Below are 27,940 nucleotides of genomic sequence, written 5' to 3' on the forward strand. Positions count from 1 at the left end.
TGCTCAACAATGTTTATAAACACGGTTAGATGATGCTTCTGCAAAACCAAAGTTCTGCCAAGCGAAGAAAGTTCACTAATTGAGATTTTAAGTCGGAGTCCATGAGCATAAGTAACTTAAATAGGAATTGATCTAACTAATAATAAAAAAAAAAAACAAAAACAAACAAAAACAGAGATTTTCATATCACTTTACACTTTCAGTAGCCTACCACTCTTTTAAAGAAAACATTTCTTTCTCCATTCAAAAGATTCATCACAATACTTTTAAGACGCATCCCAACTTTAGCAACCCACTACTTTATTTGTGAGGGTTTAAACCTTAATTATGGGGTCACCATGCCCCCCTAACCCACCATGATTTTCACCCTGCATTTAGAGCAGTTTATTTATTTAATGGAAATTGTCCGTTTTGCACATCTTCAATTCTTGATTGAATTAGGTTCCTATCGTAATTGATCTCAGATAACGTGACTGTTCTGTTTAGTCCCTGAGGTCTATATTCTCCTGACCTTCGACCTCTAGAGTCTGCAGACATTAAATGAACAGTGATGTATTTGAGTAGTAGGCTAAGTGTGTTGCGCTCCTCTCTATCAGCGCACTTCAGTCACGCGTCCGTCAGTGAGCGCACAACAGGTCTCTCTCATTGTCAAACCCTTACATAGTCTGTTCTTCATCCGTCTCGGCGAGGTTAAGGATTTTAAAGAGCACAACTGTGTCGTAATATCGTGATGAGGAGTTAAGGAATTTCTGAATTTTGGTTTCATGCCGGGACGGTCCAGCATTACTGTCGGGTGATGGCAAAGACATCTCATGTGCTTTTTCTCGTCGACATCCTCTTTACCATCAGTTTGGTTCTAGGTATGATATAAGCGTCAAATATACAAATACACACTCTGATATTAAATATACAAATGCTCACGTCAGCATTAGTCTACTTTTCTCATCGTAATTGGCAGCTTATTGTTAAAAGGTCATTGATCGTATAGCTACTGTTGCCGCTGCAGAGATTCGACATATTAGCTCATCTATTATAAAAACCCGATTAAAATATTTTCTTGTGAAAACTGTACACCTGTTACTGATTTGAAACAACTCTAGTTATCGTTTTTCTAGTTTTTAAGTGTTGTTTCACTTGTGGTAAATAGCCTTTTAGATGCAAACAGTACTTTAGAAAAGATTACTTTAAGGTGAAATAGTTGTTTTTTTTTCTTTACTTTCAGGCTACGATAAAATAATATTATGAGCATTTTGTTTTTATGAATAAAAACTAGGCTATTTAGCGCGTTATAAAATATATATATATATTTATAATAGCGTTCCCAGAAATCCTAGGCACAAATGACATTTGTATAGATTGCTATTGCCTGTCAGTTATGTTCTTTTGTTATTGTTGTTTTATGTAGCATTTTTTAGGATTGCTTTATTGTTGTGCTTTTTTCTTATGTTTTTTTTTTCTGTGCTCTGTCTTAATGTTACTATTGTTGGTGAAGTCAGGTTAGATAAGATGCCAGTCATCATGTAGTTTTAAATATTCTAATCAATATTATTGTAAGAACAGTCAGTATGTTATATTATTTCATGAAATACAGTCAAATATTGTTGATGCGTTGTTGCTTATTAAAACTTTAGCAACCAGAGCTTAAATTTATAAACAAAATTTACAAATAAAAAACTTGAATTTACAAATGTAACTAAAATGTAAAGTAGAGACTAAGAGTTGCATCAGTATAAAATAGCAAAATGCATTTATTGTTTGATTTTGATTTTCATCACAGTAATGATGTAATATATAAAAACTGCATTAATCAATGGAACCTTTTTTCTTGCTCCAGTTCACAACTGCTTACATTGAACTTATTCAAATTAAATGTATAGTTTCAAGATTTCAAATGGCATCTAGTGAGAGATGTTTGCTTTTAGAACAGTTAAAAATAAGCCTAATATTCCTTCTTGCCCTTATCTTGCAATTCCCTCAGTTCACTCTTATTCATCAGATACAATCAAGCCTTCACCGCCATTGTTGTTTCAAATGCTTTCAGTGCCTGGTAATTTAAATGTTAAAACAAATAGTTGAATAAGTTATTCTCCATGGAGTGCATGTGTTTTAGCATGATTGTGTGTGCCCAGAAGAGTGTATGTGTTCCCAGAGCTAGTTCCTCTGGAGCAGGAATCCCACCTCAGGCTTTGGAGCACGGGGCCATTTAGCACGGCCCCAGCCCATCTGCCCAGGCTTCCTGTTTTGACACATCCAGGCCTCCGTGCTGCTCTTGCAGTTCCAGTGGAAAAATATCCCAGGGTCCCACATTATACTCCTCCATTCCACAATGCACTGTGCCATACTCTACACGTCTGTATCCCTTATATCCAATGTAAAACCAGGCCAGGCTACGAACAGGCATTCACGGGCCCACCACTCCAGTTGACTCTGAATCCATGCTCATGCAGTAGTTTGAGCAATTTTTTGAGCGGCAAAGCTGCACAGACTTTCTTATAACTGCACATACTTTTTTCAAAGATAAACTGTTGTGGTTTTTTGATCATACAGTAGATTTAACCTGATGGTTGACACATAGTCTCTTTATGTATGTTGCAAATGCACTTGCATAAAAAGAGAAAAGGGAGCTGCTTTCAGATGAAGTTGAAGATAAAGTAAAGTTTAGGATTGAACTAATTGATTCTGGGCTTATTTAACCATATTAGGTAGATCCTAGGAAAGGTGAATGCTGTACCTCTTTAAGTTTATTTAGTTTTGAGGTTATTGTAATATATTACAGCCATATGTACAGTGGTTTATTATGCTGAGGATGGTGGTCCTACTGTCTAGTGTTTAGTTTTAATGTGAAATATTGTCTAGATTCCAGTTGGATGTTTTGTGTCTTTCTTGGTTAAAGTTGGTTTAATTCAACAAGATAAAAAGCAGGATCTGGTATAATCTTTTTCTTTACTTTATTATTTTATTTTATTTTAATATAATTTTTCCTCCAAAAAACTCTAGTGGCAACGAACCCTAAACCTAACCGTACCCTTAGTAAGCACATGTAGTTAATTTAATATTACCTGCGAAAAAATAAATAAAATAAAAATAAACCAGACTTAAGTAATCTGCACCTGTAATAAATGGCACATATGAAATTGATCTAGAGGCAGAGTGAGTGTTGATCTAAAGTCCTCATTAAAATAATTGAGTATTTATGTAAATATCAGCAGCTTTCCTAAATTAAAACCTTCTTATGTATTTTTTCTTGCAGCAATAGAGCTCAGGTTTGTGCCTGATCCTCCAACCTTAAACATCACTGAGAAGACTCTCAAAATCAATGCTTCAGATACACTGGAGATCACATGCAGGTAAGTTTTGCTTCTGGAGAAGAGCAATTCTGTCTTCATTCATTTTTATTCTGAAGCTACTTTTCCCCATAAGGGTGCTGTTTTTGTTAGCTATTCATTTTTTATGGTAAAAACAGAAGCTAAACAATATAATTTTTGCTTGAATATTGTCTTTTCCATCTGTTACACAGGGGACGTCAGATCCTGGAGTGGTCTACACCTCACAACCGAAACCGCTCTGAAACCCGGCTCACCACAACAGACTGTAGTGGCAATGGACTGTTCTGTAGCACTTTAACGCTCTCCAAAGCAGTAGCCAATGAGACTGGAGAATATCGCTGCTTCTATAAAAACCTGCCTGTAGAGGATGGAAAGACTTCTATATCTGTGTATGTCTTCATACAAGGTATGATTTTCATGTGTAATTTTTTAAGTTTTCCAACAAACAGATGAACAATTATTTCAAAAATGTTCATCGCATACTTCCTCTCTTATCCTTCAGCATAACCTCTTGACCTCTTCAAACTTTATAACCTCTTCATTCTGGTGGAACCACCACATTTTACTTCCCTTTTCAACCATAATAGCAGTAAAATCCTGCCTTGTCCAGACAGAAAAAATATAGGAATGATGTGGTGAACTTATTTCATTCCATACCTATGAAACCTGATCAAATGTGCATAACTATTTGTAAGTACTGGTGTATTTAGTGAAGAGTTAAGTCAAATTAACATGATCTTTTCTGCATGTGTTTTCATAAATATCTTGTTATTGGATAAATACAATACATGCTTATGTTTTTAGATTACCGTATGCCATTTGTCCGAATGGCTCAAAATTATGATGTGGTGTTCATTCGTGAGGGAGAACAGGTGGTCATTCCCTGTCTGGTATCTGTGGAGAACCTAGACGTCACACTGTACACAGTGAGTGTTTATACACACACATTTTCTCCTGCCCTACATTGGTAACCTGCAAATGTTGCCTACTATTTCTAAGGAGCTGTTTCTGTTTAATCTAAACTTAAATTTTCATTGGCATCATTTTATGTGTTAAGAATAGTTCAGTGATGTTAAATAATATTTTTGATCTAATTAAAACCAGTTAATTTTGAAGTTGTTATGATTTGTGCAAAACTTGTAGTGAGTTTTCAGCATATTACACTACCATTCAAAAGTTTAATTCTTTTTAATGTTTTTGAAAGTCTCATTATAAGGCTGCATTTATTTGAACAAAAATACAGTAAAAACAGAAATATTGTGAAATAATATTGCGATTTTAATTACCAGTTTTCTATTTGAATATACTTTAAAATATAATTTATTCTTCTGATGAAAAGCTGAATTTTCAGCATCATTAGTGACTCATGATCCTTCAGAAATCATTGTAATATGCTGATTTGCTGCTCAAGAAACTTTGCTTATCATTATTAAAGATGATTCTCATCGTTCTGCTTAATATTTTGTGGAAAATGTTTTTCAGGATTCTTTGATGAATAGAAAGTTCAAAAGAACAAAAGAACAGCATTTAGAGAAATATTTTGAAAAATTATAAATATCTTTACTTTCCTTATTTGATCAATTGAAATCATCCTTACTTAATAAAAGTATTAAGGCCCGTTCACACCAAGGACGATAACTATAAAGATAATGATAAAGATATAGTTCTAAAAATCGTTCTCAATATTAAAAAGTAGTAGAGTCCACACCACAGCTATAACGATAAAGGCACAGAGAAAGATATCGGTGGAATCACTTTCAGAACGATTTTTTCCAGCTGATGAACCATACAAACATTGACACCCAATCAGAATCCATCCAGCTATAACGAGCTCGAGAATTTAAAGCGGCAGACGCGTGTGCGCTTAAAATAAACAATAAATGCTGGTGTAGATGCTAATATCTTTATCTTTATAGTAATCATTCTTGGTGTGAACGGGGCTTTAGTGTCTCTCAAAAAATTATAATGGACATTATGTATATGCTTTATCTGTTGACTACCAACGGGGGCGGACTTAGTGATATGGGGGCCCTAAGCAAATTTCAGGTACGGGGCCCCAACACAATAACTAATGCCCTTATTTTGCTCACTAGCTCTCTCTCATTATAGCTATAACTATCATTTATTGTAACTATTACCCCTTCACAACTTAAGTAACCTAAATAATTAGTCAACCTGATGCTGTTCTAAAGCCATATTAAGGTACCTTATTTTTTTCGGATAACAAAAGAAGACATTAGCTATATAAAAAAATGCTTGCACTTGTCCATTTAATGAATTGTAAACTTCTTCAATCTTTTTCCAAAAATGGCATAAAAATTATCCCATGCAACTCGTTCTGTATTCCAAGTGTTCTTAAGGCATACGATAGGGTTTGCCGAGAAACAAATAGAAAATGTAATGTATTAAGCGAAAATCTCCAGTCATTGCATTCGTGCATTTATACGCGTTTTTAGTTTATAGTTAATTTGCATTTATTGTTCGCGCTGGCGCGCCTAGGAAAAGCACACGAGAGTCATTTTGAAACATCAAGACAAATAAAATTATGACTTGAAACAATAATTTCTTTACTGAGGTGAATATAACTGTTCTGAGACTTAGAATGGGTGCAAAGAGCGCTCTGTCTATAATCACTAAAAGCTGTCACTCACTTCAGTTCATTGCGATCTCACGACGTTAATAAGCTCTCTGCACAATGAATCGCTTATTTACATCTTATCTACACGTTGTTATAATGAGAGGATTCACAAGCTTGCAAAAACTCGCCATTTTGAGTGGTGAGTGAACATTTGACACTCTCCATAACACAAATATAGGTGCATTTGCCAAATATGTTTTGCGAATATCGGCCCTAAGCGGCCGATTACCTCGCTTATTGGTTAAGTCCGCCCCTGACTACCAATTCATAATAAATATCACAGATGCGACTTTAAAATATTATATTAATATTTTAAAGTTTCTTTGTCAAGATCCCTGTGTTGTTTTGTGATTCACTGCTGGTGATGTGATTGGAACGATGTGTTTATGGTGTTTGTCTTCAACAGAAGTATCCAGTAAAAGAACTGGCCACTGATGGAAAAGAGGTTATCTGGGATAGCAAGAGGGGCTTCATCCTTCCTAGTCATGTGGTCAGCTATGCTGGGGTGATCTACTGCCAAACCACTATTCGAAATGAGACCTATCAGTCATCACCCTACATTGTGGCTGTCGTAGGTAAGCAAAAAAAGACAAAATGTTTATTTGCATGAAGTTCTGTTATTAAGAAATATGATATGACCATGGTTTGTGCATCTTGACTTTTTGCAAGCATGTCAGAAATTATACAATTGCTTTTGAGGAGGCAGGATTGCATTTGTTGAGACTGTAGAGCAGTCTGGTATGAGATCAGCTGCCCTAGTCTCAAGAGAACAATGCTCCACCCGGCACGTCCCTTCCCTCTTCCGCAGGATACAAGATCCATGACCTCACCCTGAGTCCACCTCATGAGAAGCTAACGGTAGGGGAGAGGCTAATGCTAAACTGCACCGCTTACACCGAACTCAATGTGGGAATTGACTTTCAGTGGAACGTCCCTCATGAGAAGGTCAGTAACTTATTCAGAAGACCTTAGTTAACCTCAGTCTTCAGCATTTGTGACATAATCTTGATTGCCACAGAAAAAAACTGGACTAGCCTGTGGGGTTTTTTTTTTTTTTTTTTACTTGTCTCCTTCCTGTTCTCTACATAAGTTTGCAATGTCCGGTGATGAAAAACAGTCAGAAACAGTCTAAACAAAAGCTGTCTGTTATGTTTTTTTTTGATAGCAGGTGTGTGACAGCTTGCCTCTGTTGATGTATGAACTGTAAATGGTGACAAATAACTAGAACTTCACCTATATAAATATTATTACAATTTAAAATACCTGTTTTCATATATTTTACAATTAATAATTTATTCCTGTCGTGGCAATACAGTCTTCAGTGTCACATGACCCTTCAGAAATCATTTTAATATGCTGATTTTCAGCTTAAGAAACATTTATTATTATCATCATCAATGTTGAAAACAATTGTGCTATTTAATATTTGTGCAAAAAATGTAATACATTTTTTTTCAGGATTTGTTTTAATAATTTTTTTCAAAATAACAGTATTTATTTGAATTTTTTGTAGATAAATATATATATATATATATGTATGCATGTATGTGTGTGTGTGTGTGTGTGTGTATATATATATATATATATATATATATATATATATATATATATATATATATATATATATACATACATACAGAATACTTTTCTAAATTGTAATATTTTCTAATATTTCTGTGTTAACTCACATTATGTAACACATGCCCAGAACGTTCCTTTCAAATTTATCATCAGCTAATCTTTTCTGTGACATTTATGTTTAGCTTGAGACACTTCAATCATAATCTCAGTTTGATATGTTTCATATTTTTATCATTTGATTTGATTTTATAATTCGATTCTATTCAGCCCAGTCCAGTTCAGTTTTGTTGGATTGCAATTCCATAAATAACATCATGCATTTCTCTGGCTGATTTTAAACCGCTTCTCTCCTCCTGCAGAGAGGCATCAACAGCTCAATACCAAGGACAAGCTATGAGACCAGGTCCTACAAGAAGAAGCTGTGGAACTCTTTAGAACTGTCCAATACTCTCATTGTAGAGAATGTAACTGTAAATGACACAGGAGAGTACATCTGCACAGCTTCTAGTGGTCAGATGCAGAAGATTGCCCGAGCAGCCCTCATCGTCTATGGTATGTGCTTTTAGAAAAAAAACAACTTAAAGGGATAGTTCACCCAAAAATTAAAATTCTGTCATTTATAACTCCCCCTCATGTCGTTCCAAACCCATAAGACCTTCATTCATCTTCAGAACACAAATTAAGATATTTTTGATGAACTCCATGAGCTTTCTGACCCTGCATAGACAGCGAGAGAACTACCACGGTCAAGGCACAGAAACGTAGTTATGACATCTTTAAAATAGCCCATGTGACATCAGTGGTTCAACCGTAATGTTCTGAAGCTACGAGAATGCTTTTTGTGCCCAAAGAAAACCAAAATAACGGCTTTATTCAACGACTTCTTCTCTTCCGGGTCAGTCCACCGCCATTCACAAGAGTACCACGACGCATGAAGAGAAGAAATTGTTGAATAAAGTTGTTATTTATGTTTTCTTTGCGAGGGTGAGTAATTAATGAATAAATGAATTTTCATCTTTGGGTGAACTATCCGTTTAAACAAAAGAGAGCATTATATAATTGAAAGCATCTATATTTCAGTGCTGCTGGCATAGGCAGCATATGATAGCAAAAAGACCGTATGTTTTACAAAACAAATAATACATTAAACAATGTTTTAATACATTATGCTAACATATTAATTGATATTTCAGAGAAACCTTTTATAGCGCTCAATGATCAGATGTTGCAGACTGTGGAGGCAACTGCTGGCCAGGAAGAGGCAAAAATCCTGGTTAAATATTATGCTTATCCAGAGCCATCTGTCAAGTGGTAAGGGATTATTATATTATATTATGTTATATTATATATAATTTAAAGTACCTATAAAGATTAGGATGTTGTGCAAGTCAGAAGGAACTTTTCTCTCTTTTCCATCCAGGTATAAGAATAATCAGCTGATAGTGTGGAAGGATGAGTACAGGATGAAGCCCAACAAAGGATCTCTTACTATATATGGGGTTACAGAGAAGGATGCTGGGAATTACACTGTTGTCATGACAAATAAGATTACCAAGGAGGAGCAGAGAAGAACATTTCAACTGTTGGTTAATGGTAGTGAATCCTCTTCTCTTCTCTTCTCTTCTCTTCTCTTCTCTTCTCTTCTCTTCTCTTCTCTTCTCTTCTCTTCTCTTCTCTTCTCTTCTCTTCTCTTCTCTTCTCTTCTCTTCTCTTCTCTTCTCTTCTCTTCTCTTCTCTTGTGTATTAGTCTGTTAACTTGTGTGTTTTATATGTACAGTTCACCCTAAGATCTTTGAGAAGGAAGTACCGTTGGATCGAGATGTTCACATGTACGGCAGTAGCCCTACACTCAGATGCACAGCTAGCGGAGGATCCAGCCCTGTCACAATACAATGGCAGTGGATGCCCAGAGAAGACTGCCCTGTCAGATTTCTGTAAGTCTTATGTCACATGATTTGATGCAATGTTCTTTTTTTGCTTCAAATGTAACCTGTGTAATACAGCCAAGAATGTGGACTGTTAAAAATAGAAACTTAATGTCAGATAAATGTGTCATTCATGCGGTAACATCTAAATGAACTGGCTTTAAATTTACTGGTAAATTTATAAAAAATATTAATTAGTATAACTCAATTATCCTGATTTAGTTAGGTTAGGCAAGTCAAAGTTATTTGAAGATATCGATTGCACATGCCACATTTTACAGTTTATACACGCATGCATTATTTTTGTTAGTGTTTTACCAACATATTATTTTTGCTTCAGTGCAAAGTGATTATTTTCTCTTTAATCATATTGTACTATATTATGAGAAAAAAATCTAATATCTTGTGCATGACATAGTGTACTACATACACCAGCATACCCAAACATATGTAGAGTATGTTTCTTGTTCTCTCTTTTCTCTATTTTCTGCATTTTTATATCTGCTCTGTGTTTATATTACTGTAAATATTGCTCTTGTATGACAAATTCGTTCATGATATTTTTCATTTGTACATTCATCTGGAAGAAATGTAATGCAAATGCTAAAACATATACAGTATATCACAGCAAAAACAGAATTTCCTATTGACCTCACAAACCGCTTGCTATTAGGAGGCAGCAGAAACCAAACCAATTTACCTGTAGCAAAACTTGTCAAAATCATACTCTCTAAATGGCAACATTTAAAAAGAAAACTAAAAATTAAATATTCTTCCTGTATTTGTGTGGGAAGCCAGTTACTGTGTTGTTTACAGTTTTTTTTCAATCGCTAACAAGCGTTTACCAATTATACTTCAAGTACTTTTTAACTCTTAACACAGCAACACACCTACATCACACAGTTAGCCAAATAGTTAATTTTCTGGCCAAAACCACATTTTGTTAAATAAATACAAACTTTACATTTCAAAATTCTGAATACATTTTCCTCCATATACTAACTCTATCAAAACACAGCAAGCTTGATTCAAAATCGAGCCATTCGGTCAAAACATTAGCACTGGTTTTCTATCCAACAGGAACATGTAGTCAATTATAGTGCATAGACTGTCAAAATGCTAACAATTAATGGCATTACAAAAACTGCATTACTTATCATGTCTCAGTTCGACCTGTATATAACATACAATATGAGATCCATTAAAATATATAGCAACAACAATAATAATAATTCAGCCTGCAACTTCATTTTGTGTGTGTGAGTGGATTCATTTTAGATAGTATGTGTACAGCATAGTGAAAGATCATCAGAACTTTATGGAATGTAAAAGAAAAGTGACAGAATTAAAGCAGTAAAGGCTTTACTGGCAAAATGAAATTGTTGTCAGTGATTAAAAAAATTAAAATAAACTTTAAATGAATTTACAGTGTTATTTACAGGTGTGCAGTTCACAAAATAACAATTTTCTGTTTTCTCTGTATAAATGTGTCATTTATGATGGACATGTTTTACAATTGTTCAGGCAGAATATAGCCTGTGCTAAGAAACCGTTCTTGTGCCTGGCTGTTCTGGTGGTTGGTATTGCTGACCAGAAGGCAACAGTTCAAAGAGAGAGAGTAGGCAGGGTGTGTGGGGTCCAAAGTGATTTTCTTAGCCCTTTTCCTCACTCTGGAGATGTAAAAATCTTGGGCAGGGGGGCACAAATATTCCTCTCAGCATTCCTGACTGTCTGCTGTAGTCTCTCGATGTCTGATTTGGTAGCTGAACCAAACCAGAGAGTCCTGGTCCAACTACTCCTCTCCCTAGGCCTAGTCCGTCTTGTCCTCTCCCTGGTCCAACCAGTCCTTTTCCTCGTCCCAACTATTCCTCTCCCTCGTCCAACTCTCCCTCCTCCAAACATTTTCTTTCTTTTTATGCTTCTCTGTGTTGTTCTGTATTGATTTGAACAAAACCAATCCAGAGAGTGCCTTTTTATTGTGCATGGCCATGTATGGAAAGACTTGGAATTATTCATTAAGATTGGAATCAGCTAATTCTCAATGATTAGTAATTAAAATAATTCTTAACAGCTTTTTTAAGCTGCTTTTGTTGCAGAAGTAGAGGATTTATACTATAATTAAAGTTTGGAACATTAGGTCTTCATTTCTGTCATGCTGTGTTTAAGCATTTGTAAAAAAAGATAAGAAAGATCCTTGATTTTTGGTATGGGGTAAGCTTGTGTGAAAAGAATATTTAAGCATTTTAAAAATGTGTTAATTGACTGAATATTTTGTGAAAACAACACGATTTGTGTTAATGGTATGGTCACAACAGATGGATGTTGTGTTAATTGTGTTTAGAGTTTTGAAAATGTGATTACAGATTGGACAAAGGGATGTTAGCAATTGAAAAAAACTGTAAGTTGATGATAATATCATTAGTCATTGTGTTGCTGGCAAAATACATGGAATGAGAATGTTTGCATGTCCTTGTTTGCTCAGTGCTTTGGCATTTTTATTTCAAGAGAAGATGTATCAGAACTGTGCAAGCATATTTGTTCTTGGTGTTTAAGTGTGTCCCACAGTGCAATTCATTAGCATGTTGTGCTCTAAATGGGCATTCATCCTGAAACGACTGTTGTGATTGGGCAGCCAGTATGACTGCTTTGGTTAGAGAGATCTGCTATACTAAGAAATCAGCTCCTGTGAGTTTTAGTTGAATTGTGACAGCCTGCATTCACAGAACATCACTTCCAAGGATGTTGTGATCATGTAATGAGCATTCGGGGCCAGGCATCACGTGAGCCTTATCTTCAGATAGCACCCTCACCTACTTCCGTAGTCCTCATCACAACTTCCTGTTGTTCTAAAAGCAGATGCATTCAAATCCCGTGTCCTTGATCAAACACGAAAATAACACAATGTCTGTCACTGTGTCCTACTAACAAGAGTTCACCCTCGCCCTCACCTTTCATTACAGCTTTTATGTGTCCTATTTTTGTGTTTGTCTTTTTTTCTATCTCTTTTTCCTTTTTCCGCTCTTTCTCTGTCTCGTCTCCCATGGTTGACCTACATGAGGTGCTGACGTCTAACCCAAGTCTACACCTGATGTCTGTTTATTGACATTTGTAATAATTCTCATTGCTCATAAATATGCGTGGCAGAAGTGGAATTAGAGAGGAATGGAGTCATAGGATGGTCTAAATTTAGACTGTTAATAATAGGTGCATTGTTGTTGTTGATTCCGTGTGGTGTTTTCTGTTCCTGCTGGAGGTGTGTAGATAATTAGAAGTGTTTATATCTGTCTGTGTGTTCTCTTTTGAGATATGGGTCCTCCTCATGTCCAAAAATGTCTATATATGAAAATTATATGTGACCCTGGACCACAAAACCAGTCATAAGGTTCAGTTTTTTAAAATTGATATTTATGCCTCACCTGAAAGCTGAATAATAAACAAGCTTTCCACTGATGTGTGATTTGATAGGACAATATTTGGCTGCGATACAACTATTTGAAAATCTGGAATCTGAGTGTGCAAAAAAATCTAAATATTGAGAGAATCTCTTAAGAAAGTTGTCCAAATGAAGTTCTTAGCATTGCATATTACTAATCAAAAATTAAGTTTTGATATTTTTATAATACAAAATATGTATCTTCATGGAACATGATTTTTACTTAATATCCTAATGATTTTTGGCATAAAAGAAAATCAATCATTTTGACCCATACACACACACACACACACATACATATATATATATATATATATATATATGTATATATATTTATATACACAGTGTGTGCAGAATTATTAGTTAAGTTGATATTCTGGTCATATTTTTTTCCAAGAACATTTGACAAATTCCAAACCACATCAATCTTAATAACTACTATTGATTTTGTATTTAATCATTTATAAGTGATATATAATTGTCTATGAAGGCTGAAAGTCAAAAACTCCTTATTTCAGGTGTGCAGAATTATTAGGTAGGTTTTCTTTTACAGATAAAAAGCTAACCGTTGTGAATTCAGGCTAAAGTAAGGCGATAATTTTGAACACTGGTTGTTTACGTACTTGCTCAAATATTGAATTTGGATAATTTTTAACCAAAAATGTTTTCCATGTGCACATGTCATGGGCTTCACAGGGGGCTTCAGTAACACGACCATGAATGAGGTCCTTAAACTAATTAAAGTTTTCTCTGGAATTGGCCAATTTTAAATCAGGATATGGTGTCACACCATAAGACATGGTTTTCAAAGACAAAATGTATCAAGTTCCTATGCTTTCAGAAATTTGAATTATGCCTGAGGTATTTATAAAAAAAATTGTTTTTCTTTTTTATTTATAAAAGTTGTAATTTATTGAACCATGCTTGAGACAGTCACACCATAGGACAATTTTGAGATTTGGCTCAAAAAAAAACCGAATAACACTGCAGCTTTTATAACAACAGGTCGATGTAGGACAAAGAAATGTTTAACCAATTACTGCATTTTAAATAACGACTATATTATATTAATTTTTATCTTGTGGGACAGTGAAAATATCATGTCACATCAACAACCCATATAGATATATATATATATATATATATATATATATATATATATATATATATATATATATATATATACATACATACAGTATGGTAACACTTTAGAATAGGGAACACATTCACTATTAAGGTTTTCCCCTTGTTAAGCTAATTTGTTGCTTATTAATAGATTAATAGTAAGGTAGTTGTTAAATTTAGGTATGGGGTAGGTTTAAGGGATCTAAAATTTGCTCATGCAGAATATGGCATTCTACTATGTGCTTTATAAGTACTGATAAACAGCCAATATGCTAGTAATATGCAGGCTAATAAGCAGCTAGTTAGTAGTGAGACTTGGTCCTTAAAATAAAGTGTTACCATATGAAAATAATGTATTACTTTTCATACAGTTTTTGACTGCAAAAAAAAACTATGTTATTATGTGTTATTCACAGACCTAAGTCAGACCAAAGTGTGGTGAGGTGTGACAAGTGGAGAGAGATGTCAAATAACACAGGGAAGAATCCCATCATCAGTCTCACGTCTGTCATTGAACGCTCTCTTAAGGTAAACATCAATTCCAGTACTGTGCCTATGTGCTGTGTTCAGCTCAGCCTTTGAACATGCAAAAAGCTATTTCTACACACAAAATATACTGCTGGGTCCAAAAGTCTGAGAATGTATGGTTAATCAGAGTGTATCTGCCTATAATTATATTTTTAAAATCATCCACTGCCTTAGATACTGTTTTGATGATCTGTTGTTCTCCAATAGACTATCAGCACACTGAAGATCCAGAAAGCAGTTGATCATGCTCTCTACAGGTGCATTGCTTCCAATAAGATGGGAATAGAAGAGCGGGTCATTGTGTTTCAAGTAGCTCGTGAGTGCTGACACAGTCTCCACTCTAAATCCCAACTTAAACTATTGCAAACAAATTTTAAGAAGTGGTTAAATCTTAACTTTTGATGCTTGTCTTAATCACAGGTTTCCTCAACCTAAGCGTCCTCCCCTCGAGCAATCCCATTGAGGGAGAGGATGTGGTAATGCGCTGTGTAGCCGATCGACTGCTCTACTCTAACTTGCGTTGGTATCGGGTAACAAACATAGCCAACCCTGATGCCTCTCCAGCAGCCGTGCCCTGTGATACCCTTACCCTGTTGCCTCTTCACCAGACCAATGTCACCATATCAGGCCTGCAGGGCACCAATGCAACACTGGACCTGCCCATACCCAATGCCACATTGATGGACCAAGGCCTGTACGCTTGCCAAGTGGAGAATGTGGACACCAGTGAGAGAACGTGCTTACTTCACAACCTCAGACTCAGAGGTTAGTCCATAGCTTTACATTGAGTGATTTTTAGGAAACTTCTTTGAAAACAGTCATTTTTTGCATCACAGATCAGTTTATATCTTTCTGCAGCTCTTGAGATGTCAAGAATTGTGACCAATCTGACTGACCAGAGAGTGAATGTAAGTGACTCTACTACTCTAGTGTGTGAAGTGTCCGGCACACCAACCCCTACTGTAGTTTGGACTAAAGACAACCAGACCGTCATGGAGGGATCAGGTGAGCAACGTAAAACATCTATAGAAGTACAAAAATATTATAGGTGCAAGAATAAACAACTCTCTATATCCACAGTATTATCGATTTGCAGTTGCCTTAGGGTTGGTAGGGTTTGTATTGCCCCATTTAGCTTCTTTTTTCATTTGTTTACTTTAGTTATTTGCTGAGGCAACATTTCTCATTTTCTTTATAATATTCCTATTTTTTTAAGTTGTTAATGTAACATTTATCTTAATTTAACTGCAAATGGCGCAATACAAAATATAAAAAAATATTATAATAGTATATGAATAATACTAAAAAACACTGTTGATGAGTCAACACTGGTTGCCAATTGCCAAATGCAGATTTTGGACAGTTGGAGTTGACAGATTTCACAGAAAATCAAGTTGCATATAATGGCCACAGATTCAGATTTTTTTTAACCTTTATACTTATGAAGCAATTTACTCAGAGGATATCAGTTCACGTGTTGAAGGGAAATCTGATTTTAAATAATCTGAACTCAACTCTGAACTCTTTGTATTTGACAACAATTCTCAGGCATGAAAAGAAATTAATTTATTGTTTCAGTAAGCTTAATCTCTTAATAAAAATATCAGTTTGGTTTTAGTGTGCTTTACAGACAAAATTAACAGCTGAAACTCTGTCTGAGAGGCGATTCATTTTCTTTTCCCTTCATTTTTGAGACAAACATAATGTGTTCTAGCTACCTGTTCATTTAGATCTGGGTTCCACCAGAGCAAACAAGACCAGTGATGGCAATTATAGTGCTGCGGTTACTGCAAGTCACACAAATGAAATATTAATCAACTTTGGATAATACGCTGTATAAATCTGTAATAGGAAATTGTTACCTTAAGAAGCTTGTCTGTCTGACCCTATAATCTGTTGTCTGTTGTAGTCAAGTGTATTCATTGATATTAAATAATATTTATTGATTTGAGTAAAACCAGTTTAGATGTTATGCCATGAAGCACATTAATTAGGCTACCTGACAAAGCATTTTTTACAGTGACAGTAATGTTCATGTGTTTCTGTTGTCAGGTGTGATTCTGAAACGGTCAAATCGTGTCTTAACTATCCAGCGGGTGAAAAAAGAGGACAGTGGTCTTTACATATGTACGGCATGTAACCAGCAAGGCTGTGACTCTCACGAGGCTCGTATCACTGTAGATGGTGAGTGTGTAAACAAAACTCATTGCAGTTTGCAGTTTTAAAGAAAGGGCAGTAGGACCTAAAAAAAAATTTTCTGTGAAGTTGTGCAATACATTAATGTAATTTGGTTTTGAAAGAATCTTCTTATGCTTACAGAGGCTTCATTTATTTGATAAAAAATATAGTAAAAACAGTAATATTGTGAAATATTATTACAATTTTAAATAATAGTTTTCTATTATAATACATTTTTAAATGTAATTTATAAGTATAATTTATATACAAGTATTTTTTCTTATTATTATCATCAATGTTGAAAACAAAAGAAAAGCATTCATTTAAAATAAGAAGAAGCACCAACATGGAGCTGTGAATCTAAAGGGTCTGGAGTGATTCTGAATGAAGGAATGGTCTCTGATTTCTTGTCAGGTGTTCTCTAACCTCATCAGGCATTATAGGAGAAAGTTTAGAGCTGTTAAACTGGCAATGGAGGGTTCAAAAAGTATAAAATAAAATAAAATAAAATTAGAATAAAAGGGTGCCGTATATATATATATATATATATATATATATAGTCATGGCCAAAAATATCATATATATATATATATGATATTTACACAGTATCTCACAGAAGTGAGTACACCCCTCACACTTTTGTAAATATTTTATAATATCTTTTCATGTGACAACACTGAAGAAATGACACTTTGCTACAATGTAAAGTAGTGAGTGTACAGCTTGTATAACAGAGTAAATTTGCTGTCCCCTCTAAATAACTCAACACACAGCCATTAATGTCTAAACCGCTGGCCACAAAAGTGAGTACACCCCTAAGTGAAAATGTCCAAATTGGACCCAAAGTGTCAATATTTTGTGTGCCCACCATTATTTTCCAGCACTTGTTTGCCAAATGTCTTTAATATTAATATTTATTAAAATAATATTTAAAGATGTTAATGTTGTTATGTTATTGTCTGCCTGTCTGTCTCTTTAAATATATTTGTTGTTGTTGTTCTATATTGTTCCATAAATCCATCCATCCATCCACTCAATTTTGGTTAAATCTTGTATCTTTATGTCATCTTTTTTTGTGATGTCTGATTGATCATGTGGCCCATCTTACAGGTGCAGAAGAAAAAATGAATATGGAATTGATCATGCCTATTTGTGCCGTGGTCATCGCCATGTTCCTCTGGCTCCTCATCGTCTTCGTCATCCGTAATAGGAAGCGGGTAACATTCCATCTCTTTCCCTTTTCCTTGTTTGCTTCCCCTCTCTCTTTTTCACGCTCAGGAGCACACTTCACTCTCCTGACTGATCAAAACTGACTACCCGGACTTGGCTTACGTCATCTCTATTGTATGCTCAGCCCACATTCTGCTGCGATGCGTCACGTACACCGGCCAGCCGTGGGCCCAAGTCCTGCTGTACCCCAGCCTTAATTCTGCCTCTGAGTATTATAGTGGCTTCCAGTAACTCATTAGTGGGTGTATTTATAATGAGGGCTTGATTCTGGGAGACTCGAGCTGGACAAAGTCAGAGGTCTTGCACTGTGTTTGTCATTCAGTCATGCTCACCCTTTCCATCCCTACCTCTTCCCTCGCAGCCTAATGAAGGAGATCTGAAAACTGGCTACCTGTCAATCATTCTGGACTCAGATGATATGCCAATGGATGAGCACTGTGAGAGATTGACCTATGATGCAAATAAGTGGGAATTCCCACGTGACAGACTGAAGCTAGGTGAGACTTGGCTGAACGTGAGAAATGAAACAATTATATATATATATATATATATATATATATATATATATATATATAATAAAACAAGCATAAATATCCAGGGCTTAAATTAACTAGGATCAATCTGGAATGGCTTTCCAATACTTTTGATTAAAAAACAAAAACAATTTTTATATATATTCAATAGAAACATTCTGTCTTCATTTAATGAGTGTACCTATTCAACGCAATTAGTTCTTTACATTAATTCCCTTTTGTTAATGGAAGACCTTGTAAGAAGCAACATGTTGGTCTAGAACAGAAAATCTATTACTATCTATTAATTTGGAGTAGCATTTATTTGTTTGTTTGTTAATTGGTTATTTGGAGTCTGCATTTAAATCTGGGACTACTAACATAAAATGCAAGAATTATACAACTGGACCAAAGTATATTAAGTACATGTTCAGAGATATGTTTTTATTTCTCTATATAACATTAATATTTAGTTGGTTAATTGGACTATGGTTTTGATTTTAGGATTAATCACAAGCAAGAATCATGTCATTGGACCAACATATACTATACTTAAGTGATATTTTTATATATTTTTTTTATTTATTTATCTGTATTAATCTGTTTAGTATTTATTTACTTATTAATTTGTTTATTTATTTATAGCTAGCTAGATATTTGGATATTTTTATATTTATCTATATCTATATATTATCTATTCTTATATATTTATCTATATTATCTATATTTATTTGAATTTGTGTGTATTTACTTTTGAATTATCATTTTGCTTTTCTTTGTTTTCTAATATAAGCAAATACATGCATTTAGTACCATTATAACTGTGTGTCAAAATGTTATGGAACATATTATGCATATTTTTTCTTCTTGGGGATTGGAGAGGTGGGCATATCATAACTTGCCCAAAATCACAGATTTTTGGCTTCTGGCGTCATTTAAAGTCTCAATTTAACCTCTTCAAAAAGCTAAAATATTTGCACAAACATGGTACTATAAATATACATGCAAGTGTTTACAAATGTGTAATACAATGCTTTCCAGGAGAACCGCTGGGCAGAGGGGCATTTGGTCAAGTTGTGGAGGCGACCGCATATGGTATTGAGAAGGCCACCACCTGTACTACAGTTGCAGTGAAGATGCTTAAGGGTATGAGGCATCTGTTCACTGGCCTTAAACTGACTGCACATATCTTTCATAACACAACTGACAGCAGCCTTATCAATCTCCAACAGAGTGCGCTACCACCAGCGAGTACCGCGCTCTGATGTCTGAGCTGAAGATCCTCATCCATATTGGTCACCATCTCAATGTGGTCAACCTACTAGGAGCCTGCACCAAACCAGGAGGTGAGTATCCCTTTAAAACCCTCAAAAAATTGTCATTGTAAGAAACGTGTCAGAAATGCCACAGAGTGATTGTGAAGAACACAGTGTGCCCACATTAAAGGCCTTTCCTCTTCTTCCTCTCTTTCTTTCCTACTTCAGGACCCTTGATGGTGATTGTTGAGTACTGTAAACATGGTAACCTCTCCAGCTATTTAAAAAGCAAGCGAGGAGAGTACAGTCCCTACAAGGTAAATTCCATCATAACTTAGTGCAGTGGGCGGCAACAGGTGGCCCGCCAGCAATAATATAAGGCCCGCGCCCGTAGCCAGATTATTTTGATAGCGGCTGGTTCTGAAATAGACCTGTCATGACAGCAACAGTTACTCAGAGCATGTATGAGTATGTGAGCGGAGCGGTGTGATTTTGAATGGAGCGAAGAGCCGATTTTTTTATTCAGTCTCGGAAACGGGCTTCCATAGAACTGTGATATTTCAAACATAGCTACTGAAATACTTAACGCCCGTTTCACGCTGCAAGCGTGAGTCAGATGAGCGCAGAAGCGTTGCGCGTGCAGAGCAGGAGCAGCGCGCGCCCATTGTGCTTTCAAACTGGCAGCGTTTGGCAGCTGAATCGCGGCTTGTACTGCAATGCAGACGAGAATCGTCATTTCTGTCATATTTTCCAGCGTTCTCCTCCGAACACTGTGCCATGTGCTTTGATGTATGATATGGCTATCATACTCTGAGATGCGACCGTGTCCCCCTCTGTCCCACACACATATGTAGCCTAAATAACATGTGACATGTTTAGTAATTATCAATGTGAATTGGTGTGAGACACACAGTGAGATCCAAGACAAATTTTGGAAAGAATTCCAAAAGTGTAATTGGATTGAATAATTGAATTGATAAAGTAATATTAAAGCTAACAAATGCCTCTAATTTTATTAATTTAACTGCCCTTTGAAGCTTGGGCAATGACTCGTGGAAGTCATGTGTTTTTGTGCATTTTATTTTTTCATATGGTGATTGTGAAACACGAAACCCATTGCTTACATGATTTCACGGTGAAATTTGTTATTTGTAATGTTAATCGGGTCAATTTTGATCAAGAACAATGCACTGTGACTTTAATTCAGCTTAAGCGGCGCAGCAAAAATAGACTCGGCGCCTAAATTTAAACTATCGTGAATGCACTCATTTCTTAACATGCACGCCGGAAAAAATACGCGCTGCTCACGCGTGTAGACGCGGAGCGGTGTTTCTGATATCAGTGAGCGCGGAGTGATTATTAAATGCTCGGAACGTGGAGGGGAAATTGTTGACGCTCCACTCCGCTCACATTCTCTGATCGGACACCGCCACACATATGTGGCTTTTTGTTAATGACTGTTGCAGGATTTAACACAGAATAACAGCTCACTACCAGTTACAAAATACACTGGAACAGTCTGTCATGCATTTTTCATCAATTAATATCTTAAATTATCCTTTGATTATGTTCTGGCCCGCCATCTAGTGGTAATTTTTTATTTTTTTTGGCAAACTACTTGCCGACCCCTGACCTAGTGCAACTAGTAAAATCGGGCTGTGATGTGGTTTTGACGATCTCAGCTCTTTTTAACAATGTCCTCTGGTGTGGTCAGATTGATTCGGGTGCCTTATGTAAGACATTGGGCAACAGCCAACTGTAAGGCCTTTAAATGTTGTTCAGGTTTGAAGGTGTTATGAACTGCACCTGATATGTTGACCCTGACAACCACTGAAACTGATCCACACGTGTTGTGTTTCTCAGAAGCGAATGCCACGGATGCCGTGCATGAGGGAGGTGCAGCAGGAAGAGGATTTGTATGAGGGGGATCTGGGTCTGGGAACCAGCACTCGGCTGGACATCTGCACTGGTACCGCCATGTGCACCAGGATGGGAGAACATACCTCCAAGACCCAGCTGCAGGATGAACAAGGTACAGTATATTAGTCTGTACTGTATCTGGACGGAAACCGTATCAGACTGTATCAAATGTTTAAATTAGTATTGTCATTTAGTTCATTTAGATGTTACCACATAAAGCATATATTTTAGGTCATGAAATACACTTGGGAAGTTGACATGTCTTGTGCTGTGTCAACTCCATCTAAATGCTATACTCCATGTAAAACTAATGTAACTGCAAAAATAAATGAATGAATATTTATTATTTATAGTAATTATTCTAATTATTAAGCAGCTTTAATGAGCTCATTATTTAAGATCCTACAGTTTGTACTTTTAAAATTTAATGTCACACTGTACATTACTAAAAACTGTATTTTCTATAATAAAACTTCAAACATACAAACATAAACTGTATAATTATTTTAATATTATTTATAATCTTTCCAATTATTAGACAGCTTTAATGAGTTCATATTATTTAGATATAAATATTTAAAACAAGATACATTTATTTAAATTAATATAATAAATTAATATATTAATCTTTTATTTATTTTTTTATTTATATTTTGAATGATTATTTTCTTTACTCCATTGGCAAATAGTTTTCTCCTGTTTTGCCAAGCCTAAACCAGTGTTATTTTAGTATTATATAGATACTATTATATTATTTCTTAATATTTAGAATTTGCTTTGTTTATATTTTCAGTTTTCATTTTTATGTGTTTTTGTCATTTTAATATATCAGTTTTTGTATTTCTATTAATCTTTTACTCTAATTTATTTTAGTTAGTTGCTGATGTTTTTTAAGTTTAAGTTTATTGAATATTTTGATTTGACTTTATTTCATATTTATTTCAGTTATAAACTTTTTTTACTTAAAAAAAAAAAACGTTTTACCAAATGTAGCTAGATGTAAGATTCAAGATATATTCTCTTTTAGAATATAAAATTAAAATAATAGCAATTATTTTAATTATTAAGCAGCTTTAATGAGCTCATTAAAAAATAAAAAAAAACCTACAGGGAATATTTGTACTTTTAAAAATTAATTTGTCACACTCTAATTAAAAAAAATAATTTTTATAATAAAACCATACATAAACAAACAAACAAACAAACAGTATAATTATTTTAATAGTATTAATAATTCTTTTAATTATTAGGCAGCTTTAATGAGCTAATATTATTTGAGAAAATAGATTAAATATTTGTAAAAATTTATTTGTCACACTATATATTAATAATAATAAAACTAATTAAATTAACTGCAGAGTAAAAATAAATAAACAAACAGCATAATTATTTTATTAACAATTCTTCTAATTATTAGGCAGCTTAAATGAGCTCACATTATTTGAGAAAATATATTAATATTTTAAATACTTTTAAATAGTACTTGCACTGTAAATTAAAAAATAAAAACAAATATAAAAATATATTTAAAAAAAATCAAATTAACGAATTAATAAAACTTATGAATGCAAAAAACACTTACAGCACCCAAAATATACACTTTGTTTTACACACATACATACCTAAAATCTTCATATTAAAAAAAATTATGTATAGAGAGTTCAGACTGGGATCACCTGACGATGGAGGATCTCATCCGCTATAGTTTCCAGGTGGCCAAAGGCATGGAGTTCCTAGCCTCTCGAAAGGTAAAACTGAAACATATGACCACAGTCTGCTTGTTTGTATGTGTGTGTGTACTTTGTTCATTAATGTTTACAATTCATTCAAGATGATTGCTTCAGTCATAATGCTACTTTGTGTTTGTAGTGTATCCACCGGGACTTGGCAGCCAGAAACATCCTACTCTCTGAAAACAACGTGGTGAAAATATGTGACTTTGGGCTAGCCAGAGACGTATATAAAGACCCCGATTACGTCCGCAAAGGAGATGTGAGGACTCTTACTACACACACAGACAACTTTTGTTCAGCGAAATAGACTCATTTATACTTGAGCATTTCCTCTCTATCATCACAGGCTCGTCTTCCTCTCAAGTGGATGGCTCCTGAGACCATCTTTGACCGCGTGTACACCACACAGAGTGATGTTTGGTCATTTGGTGTTCTGCTCTGGGAGATCTTCTCACTTGGTAACACAATATTTGATATTAACATGAACAATGAGCTTATTAGACAGCATAAACCTACTATAATAGGGTGACATGTCCTGATGGCCCATCTTCTTTGGTGCAGGTGCGTCTCCATACCCAGGTGTGTGCATTGATGAGTCTTTCTGCAGGCGACTAAAGGAGGGAACCAGAATGAGAGCTCCAGACTATGCCACATATGAGATGTAAATATACTTCAAACTTTTAATCTTGCCAGTCATGGTGTTTCCAGTGGGAAAAGGGCATAAGTAGTAGTACCTATACTACTATACCTACAAAAATAGTATGAAAGTTTACAACTTTCATACTATTTCATACACTTTACATAGCAGATGGGATTTATTCTTATTATTGAAATGAGAGATGTGGCAACTGACTGAATCCTGAAAATGTAATTAACCCCATTTCTTCCTTGTTAATGTGAAATTCTTCCAGATACCAGACTATGCTGGACTGCTGGCTTGATCGACCTAAAGACAGGCCAACCTTTACTCAATTAGTTGAGCATCTAGGCAATCTGCTACAAGCTAGCGCTCAACAGGTTAGACTTCACTCCAAGTATATGTTTTGTTTCATTCATGTGTTTTTTAGTAATTGAGACATAGCTAAATAAATAAATATTTTTGTCTTGTTTTACATTAAAAAATAACATAAAATAAGATACATTTACTTAATATAGTAAACTTACATATAAAGTCTTTTATTTTATTTTGTTCCATTTATATTTTGAATGATTATTTTCTTTATTTCACTGGCAAATAGTTTTCTCCTGTTTTGCCAAGCCTAAACCAGTGTTATTTAGGTATTATATAGATACTATTATATTATTTCTTAATATTTAGAATTTGCTTTGTTTATATTTCCAGTTTTCTTATTTTATGTGTTTTTGTCATTTTAATATCACTTTTTGTATTTCTATTCACTTTCTATTCATTTTAGTACTCCAATTTATTTATTTTAGTTACTTGCCAAGGTTACATTTATAATTTTCACTAATGATTTTTAAGTGTATCTAATATTTAGATTTGACTTTATTTCTGCTATATTTCCGTTATAGTTTCTTAAAACTTTAAACTTTAAAAATGATAAAATGTAGTTAGATGTAAGATAAAAAGATCTTATGCAATTTCTCATCTCATGTAAATTTGGATGGTTTAATATTTTTATTGGAAAATGACAAAAATAGGAATAAAGTGACTTTTTGCAGCATGTAATGGAACATGGTTCAGTGTGACAAAATAGAAATCTTCTAATTGAAATTCTAATTTTTGTTACCTGTGTTTTAGGATGGAAAGGACTACATCCCTCTGACAAACGGAGAGATGGAAGAGGAATCAGGGACTCCTCACCTCAGTGTGACGTCGAAAAGAGCTTTCTATGCAGGCAACAAAGAGGCCCAGCTCCACTATGACAATGCTCCACCTCTGGAGTTAGTTACAGTAACTTCTCAGTCTGGTGGTTTTTGTGTGTGTGTGTACCTGTTTTTTTATTCAGGTGGGGACTTAAACCTGAATACACAGACTCATGGGGACTCGGGGTCAAGGTGGAGACCTAATCTGAGGTCCCCATGAGTAAACAAGCTAATAAATCACACAGAATGTTCTTTTTTGAAAATCTAAAAATGCAGAGAGCTTCCTGCAAGGGCTGTAGGGCAATAGAAAATACGGTCTGTACAGTAGAAAAAGCATTACGCCTATAGAGAGTCCCCACAAGGATAGCAAACCAGACGTGTGTGTGTGTGTGTGTGCAGTTGTTGGCATTACTGACTCAAATCTGATTACTGACTGAAAAGATTTATTTATATGCTTGAAAGCACTGATACTTATCCCCACCCCAGTTATCTGACTTTTGTTAGGTCCACACAACATTGAAGATCTGACATTTGTGGATATAACGTGCTTAACCTCTCCTTTGACAAACTAATTTAACAATGGTCCCACCCATGCCTCTCCTGACAGGTTCCCACAGCAGATCGACAGTTGCGGTGTGCCAATAAGTATGACTACTTTTGTGAACATTCCCCTGGAGCACACTGCTGTAATGGTAAATGAACTCTACAATACTACAACTCGGATCTCATCATGATCCAAAAACACTTTCAGTGAAATGAGAAATTTTCCTGCAAAAAAATGCAGTTAATATAGATTATCTTGACTGGTGTAATTAAATAAAGTTGATTCAGGAAATGAAATATTTTTTATAATTATTTTTTATAATTTTAAATATTTTAGATCTATTTTTAGATTTTTTTTTATATATAATTTTGACTTGTCAAATTTAAAAGCTCTTTCTTTGTACAGAACGGTCACATGGACTGTGGCGTGGGCCTATCACGTGAGCAAATGAAAGCTTTGGATCGGCAAGTGCAAAGACCACTTAATTTCAGGTGACGCATTCATCCTGATCTCAGTAGAGCTACAAACAAAGACACTTTCACATTTATATAATCACGTTCATGCATTTATCTGCAGCCCACTACTGCGATGCAAGAGTAAGGAGTCTTTAGCATCTGAATCGTCCAATCAGACCAGCGGCTATCAGTCCGGCTACCACTCTGATGATGCAGAAGCCCCTATATATGCCAACGAGGAGATGATCCTGAAGAGAGACATTAAGATGAAACCGCCACTGCCCAAGAGAAATGACAAGTTCAGCGCAGAGGTCCGTTATAGTGCGCCTCCAGTTTAACATCTGTAGCGCTTCAAACAGTCTTCCTCTTTATGTTATTCAAAAATTAACATTTCAGTTTCATCTATTGCTCTCCTTCTAGTTGTTCCAAACCTGTGTGAATTTCTTTCTTCCGCTGAACATAAAAGAACATATTCTGAAGAATGTTGGTAACCAAACAGTTGACTGTAGCCATTGACGTCCATAGTATGGCAGAAAAAAATACTATGGGTGCCAGCAATTTGCTTACCAACATTCTTCAAAATAACCTCCTTTGTGTTCAGAAGAAAGAAACTCATACAAGTTTGGAAAAACTTGAGGGAGAGTAAATGATGAAACTGAAATTTTCATCTTTAATGTAATCAGCCAAAAATTTAATTTGGACATCATTTCCTCACCCTCATGTCTTTTAAAATCCTGTTTGACTTTCTTTCTTCTGTTAAACACAAAATGAGATATTTATAAAACTATGTCCAAGCTGCTCTTTGTGATGCTTTATGATGCTCTATTTTGGCGCTTGTCAGCCATTGGTCACCATCCACTTACATTGCAATCTGGTAGATTATAACTTTTTTTGTTCCTTAGAAAGTCATACAGGTTTAGAAAAACATGAAGGTGCCTAAATGCTCATGCGACAGAACAGCCAAAGGGCAAGTTCTTACCTAAAATGAGTAGCAACCTTCTCACTTTTCTTCTCGTATTAGGTTTTTCCTGCCATTACTCATAATATCGCAACCACATGACTGCACCATCCAAAAACAACAAACTGTTAAATAGGCTCTCGAGCTTCGATTGAGGTGCACCATTATCGCTTCTTTCGTAATTGTATGTGTAAAGGAACCACTGACTCATTTGAACTGTTAACTGTTTCTTTTATCATATTCGCTTTTTGAAATAAATGTAATATATTGTTTTGGAATGGACTGTTTTGGAGCAGATAAGATGTATGTTTTAGTTTTATTCTTTTAAATGTCAGGGGAGTTTAGAGAGTGAAAAAGCCTTAGCCATACAATCATGTTTACACAGACTGCGGAGCAAGAGTGGTCTCTCAGTGTGTCCACGCCACTTCCTGAGCAAAGGCATACCCTCCTCCTACCGCACAGGAAATAGCAACTGGAATGTCAGACAATTGAGTGTGTGAATGTTTTCCATTTTTTTTGTCTTCATCTTTTGCATTGTCTTTAAACGTTTCATGACCAGACTTGTTCTCCCCCAAGCAACAAACAGTCTGTCTGAATTTAGTTTTCTCAGCCTTGTTTCTCGGTTGGCCTTTTGATTGTACAGTTTATAATGAGGGTCTTCATTGTCTTTGTAAGAAAAATGTCAGTATTTTGCCATTATGATTATATTATTTAGTTACACGTCCATTTATGTAATTAGTTTTTTTTTTTAAATAAACACTCTTGCCAGTT

General features: G+C 35.1%; 2 protein-coding genes across 3 annotated transcripts in view; one reads left to right on the forward strand and one right to left on the reverse strand.

Moving 5' to 3' along the window:
* The window catches only part of LOC306880185 (creatine kinase B-type-like), a 985,569-nt gene that overhangs the window by 752,243 nt on the left and 205,386 nt on the right, over positions 1-27,940 (reverse strand). The window lies entirely within an intron of this gene.
* On the forward strand, positions 595-27,940 carry LOC306880464 (vascular endothelial growth factor receptor 2-like). Of its 2 annotated transcripts, none has more exons than XM_079433985.1 (31): positions 595-860; positions 3,251-3,347; positions 3,518-3,732; positions 4,131-4,252; positions 6,371-6,539; positions 6,773-6,909; positions 7,905-8,097; positions 8,739-8,856; positions 8,966-9,138; positions 9,323-9,479; positions 14,445-14,556; positions 14,764-14,872; positions 14,977-15,321; positions 15,415-15,561; positions 16,609-16,740; positions 17,845-17,951; positions 18,326-18,461; positions 19,518-19,622; positions 19,709-19,822; positions 19,961-20,049; positions 21,596-21,764; positions 23,309-23,400; positions 23,522-23,644; positions 23,732-23,843; positions 23,947-24,046; positions 24,297-24,402; positions 25,148-25,290; positions 25,820-25,904; positions 26,162-26,247; positions 26,333-26,522; positions 27,555-27,940. In XM_079433985.1, exons 1-31 carry the CDS (start codon positions 797-799, stop codon positions 27,636-27,638), a joined length of 4,131 nt encoding a protein of 1,376 aa, XP_079290111.1. In that variant the 5' UTR covers positions 595-796; the 3' UTR covers positions 27,639-27,940. The 2 variants fall into 2 exon arrangements, with proteins under 2 accessions (XP_079290111.1, XP_079290112.1); XM_079433986.1 differs by having other exon boundaries at positions 611-860; positions 17,851-17,951; positions 27,555-27,778.

Source organism: Barbus barbus (assembly GCF_936440315.1).
Source record: "Barbus barbus genome assembly, chromosome: 14".
In the NCBI taxonomy this organism is placed as follows: domain Eukaryota; kingdom Metazoa; phylum Chordata; class Actinopteri; order Cypriniformes; family Cyprinidae; genus Barbus; species Barbus barbus.

Bases quoted from the DNA above. Each gene is read 5' to 3' on its own strand.
- LOC306880464 (XM_079433985.1), top strand. From the start codon at position 797: ATGGCAAAGACATCTCATGTGCTTTTTCTCGTCGACATCCTCTTTACC. The intron at 6,910-7,904 runs GTCAGTAACTTA...CTCCTCCTGCAG, and splicing joins GGAACGTCCCTCATGAGAAG to AGAGGCATCAACAGCTCAAT. The intron at 21,765-23,308 runs GTACAGTATATT...AATTATGTATAG, and splicing joins CCAGCTGCAGGATGAACAAG to AGAGTTCAGACTGGGATCAC.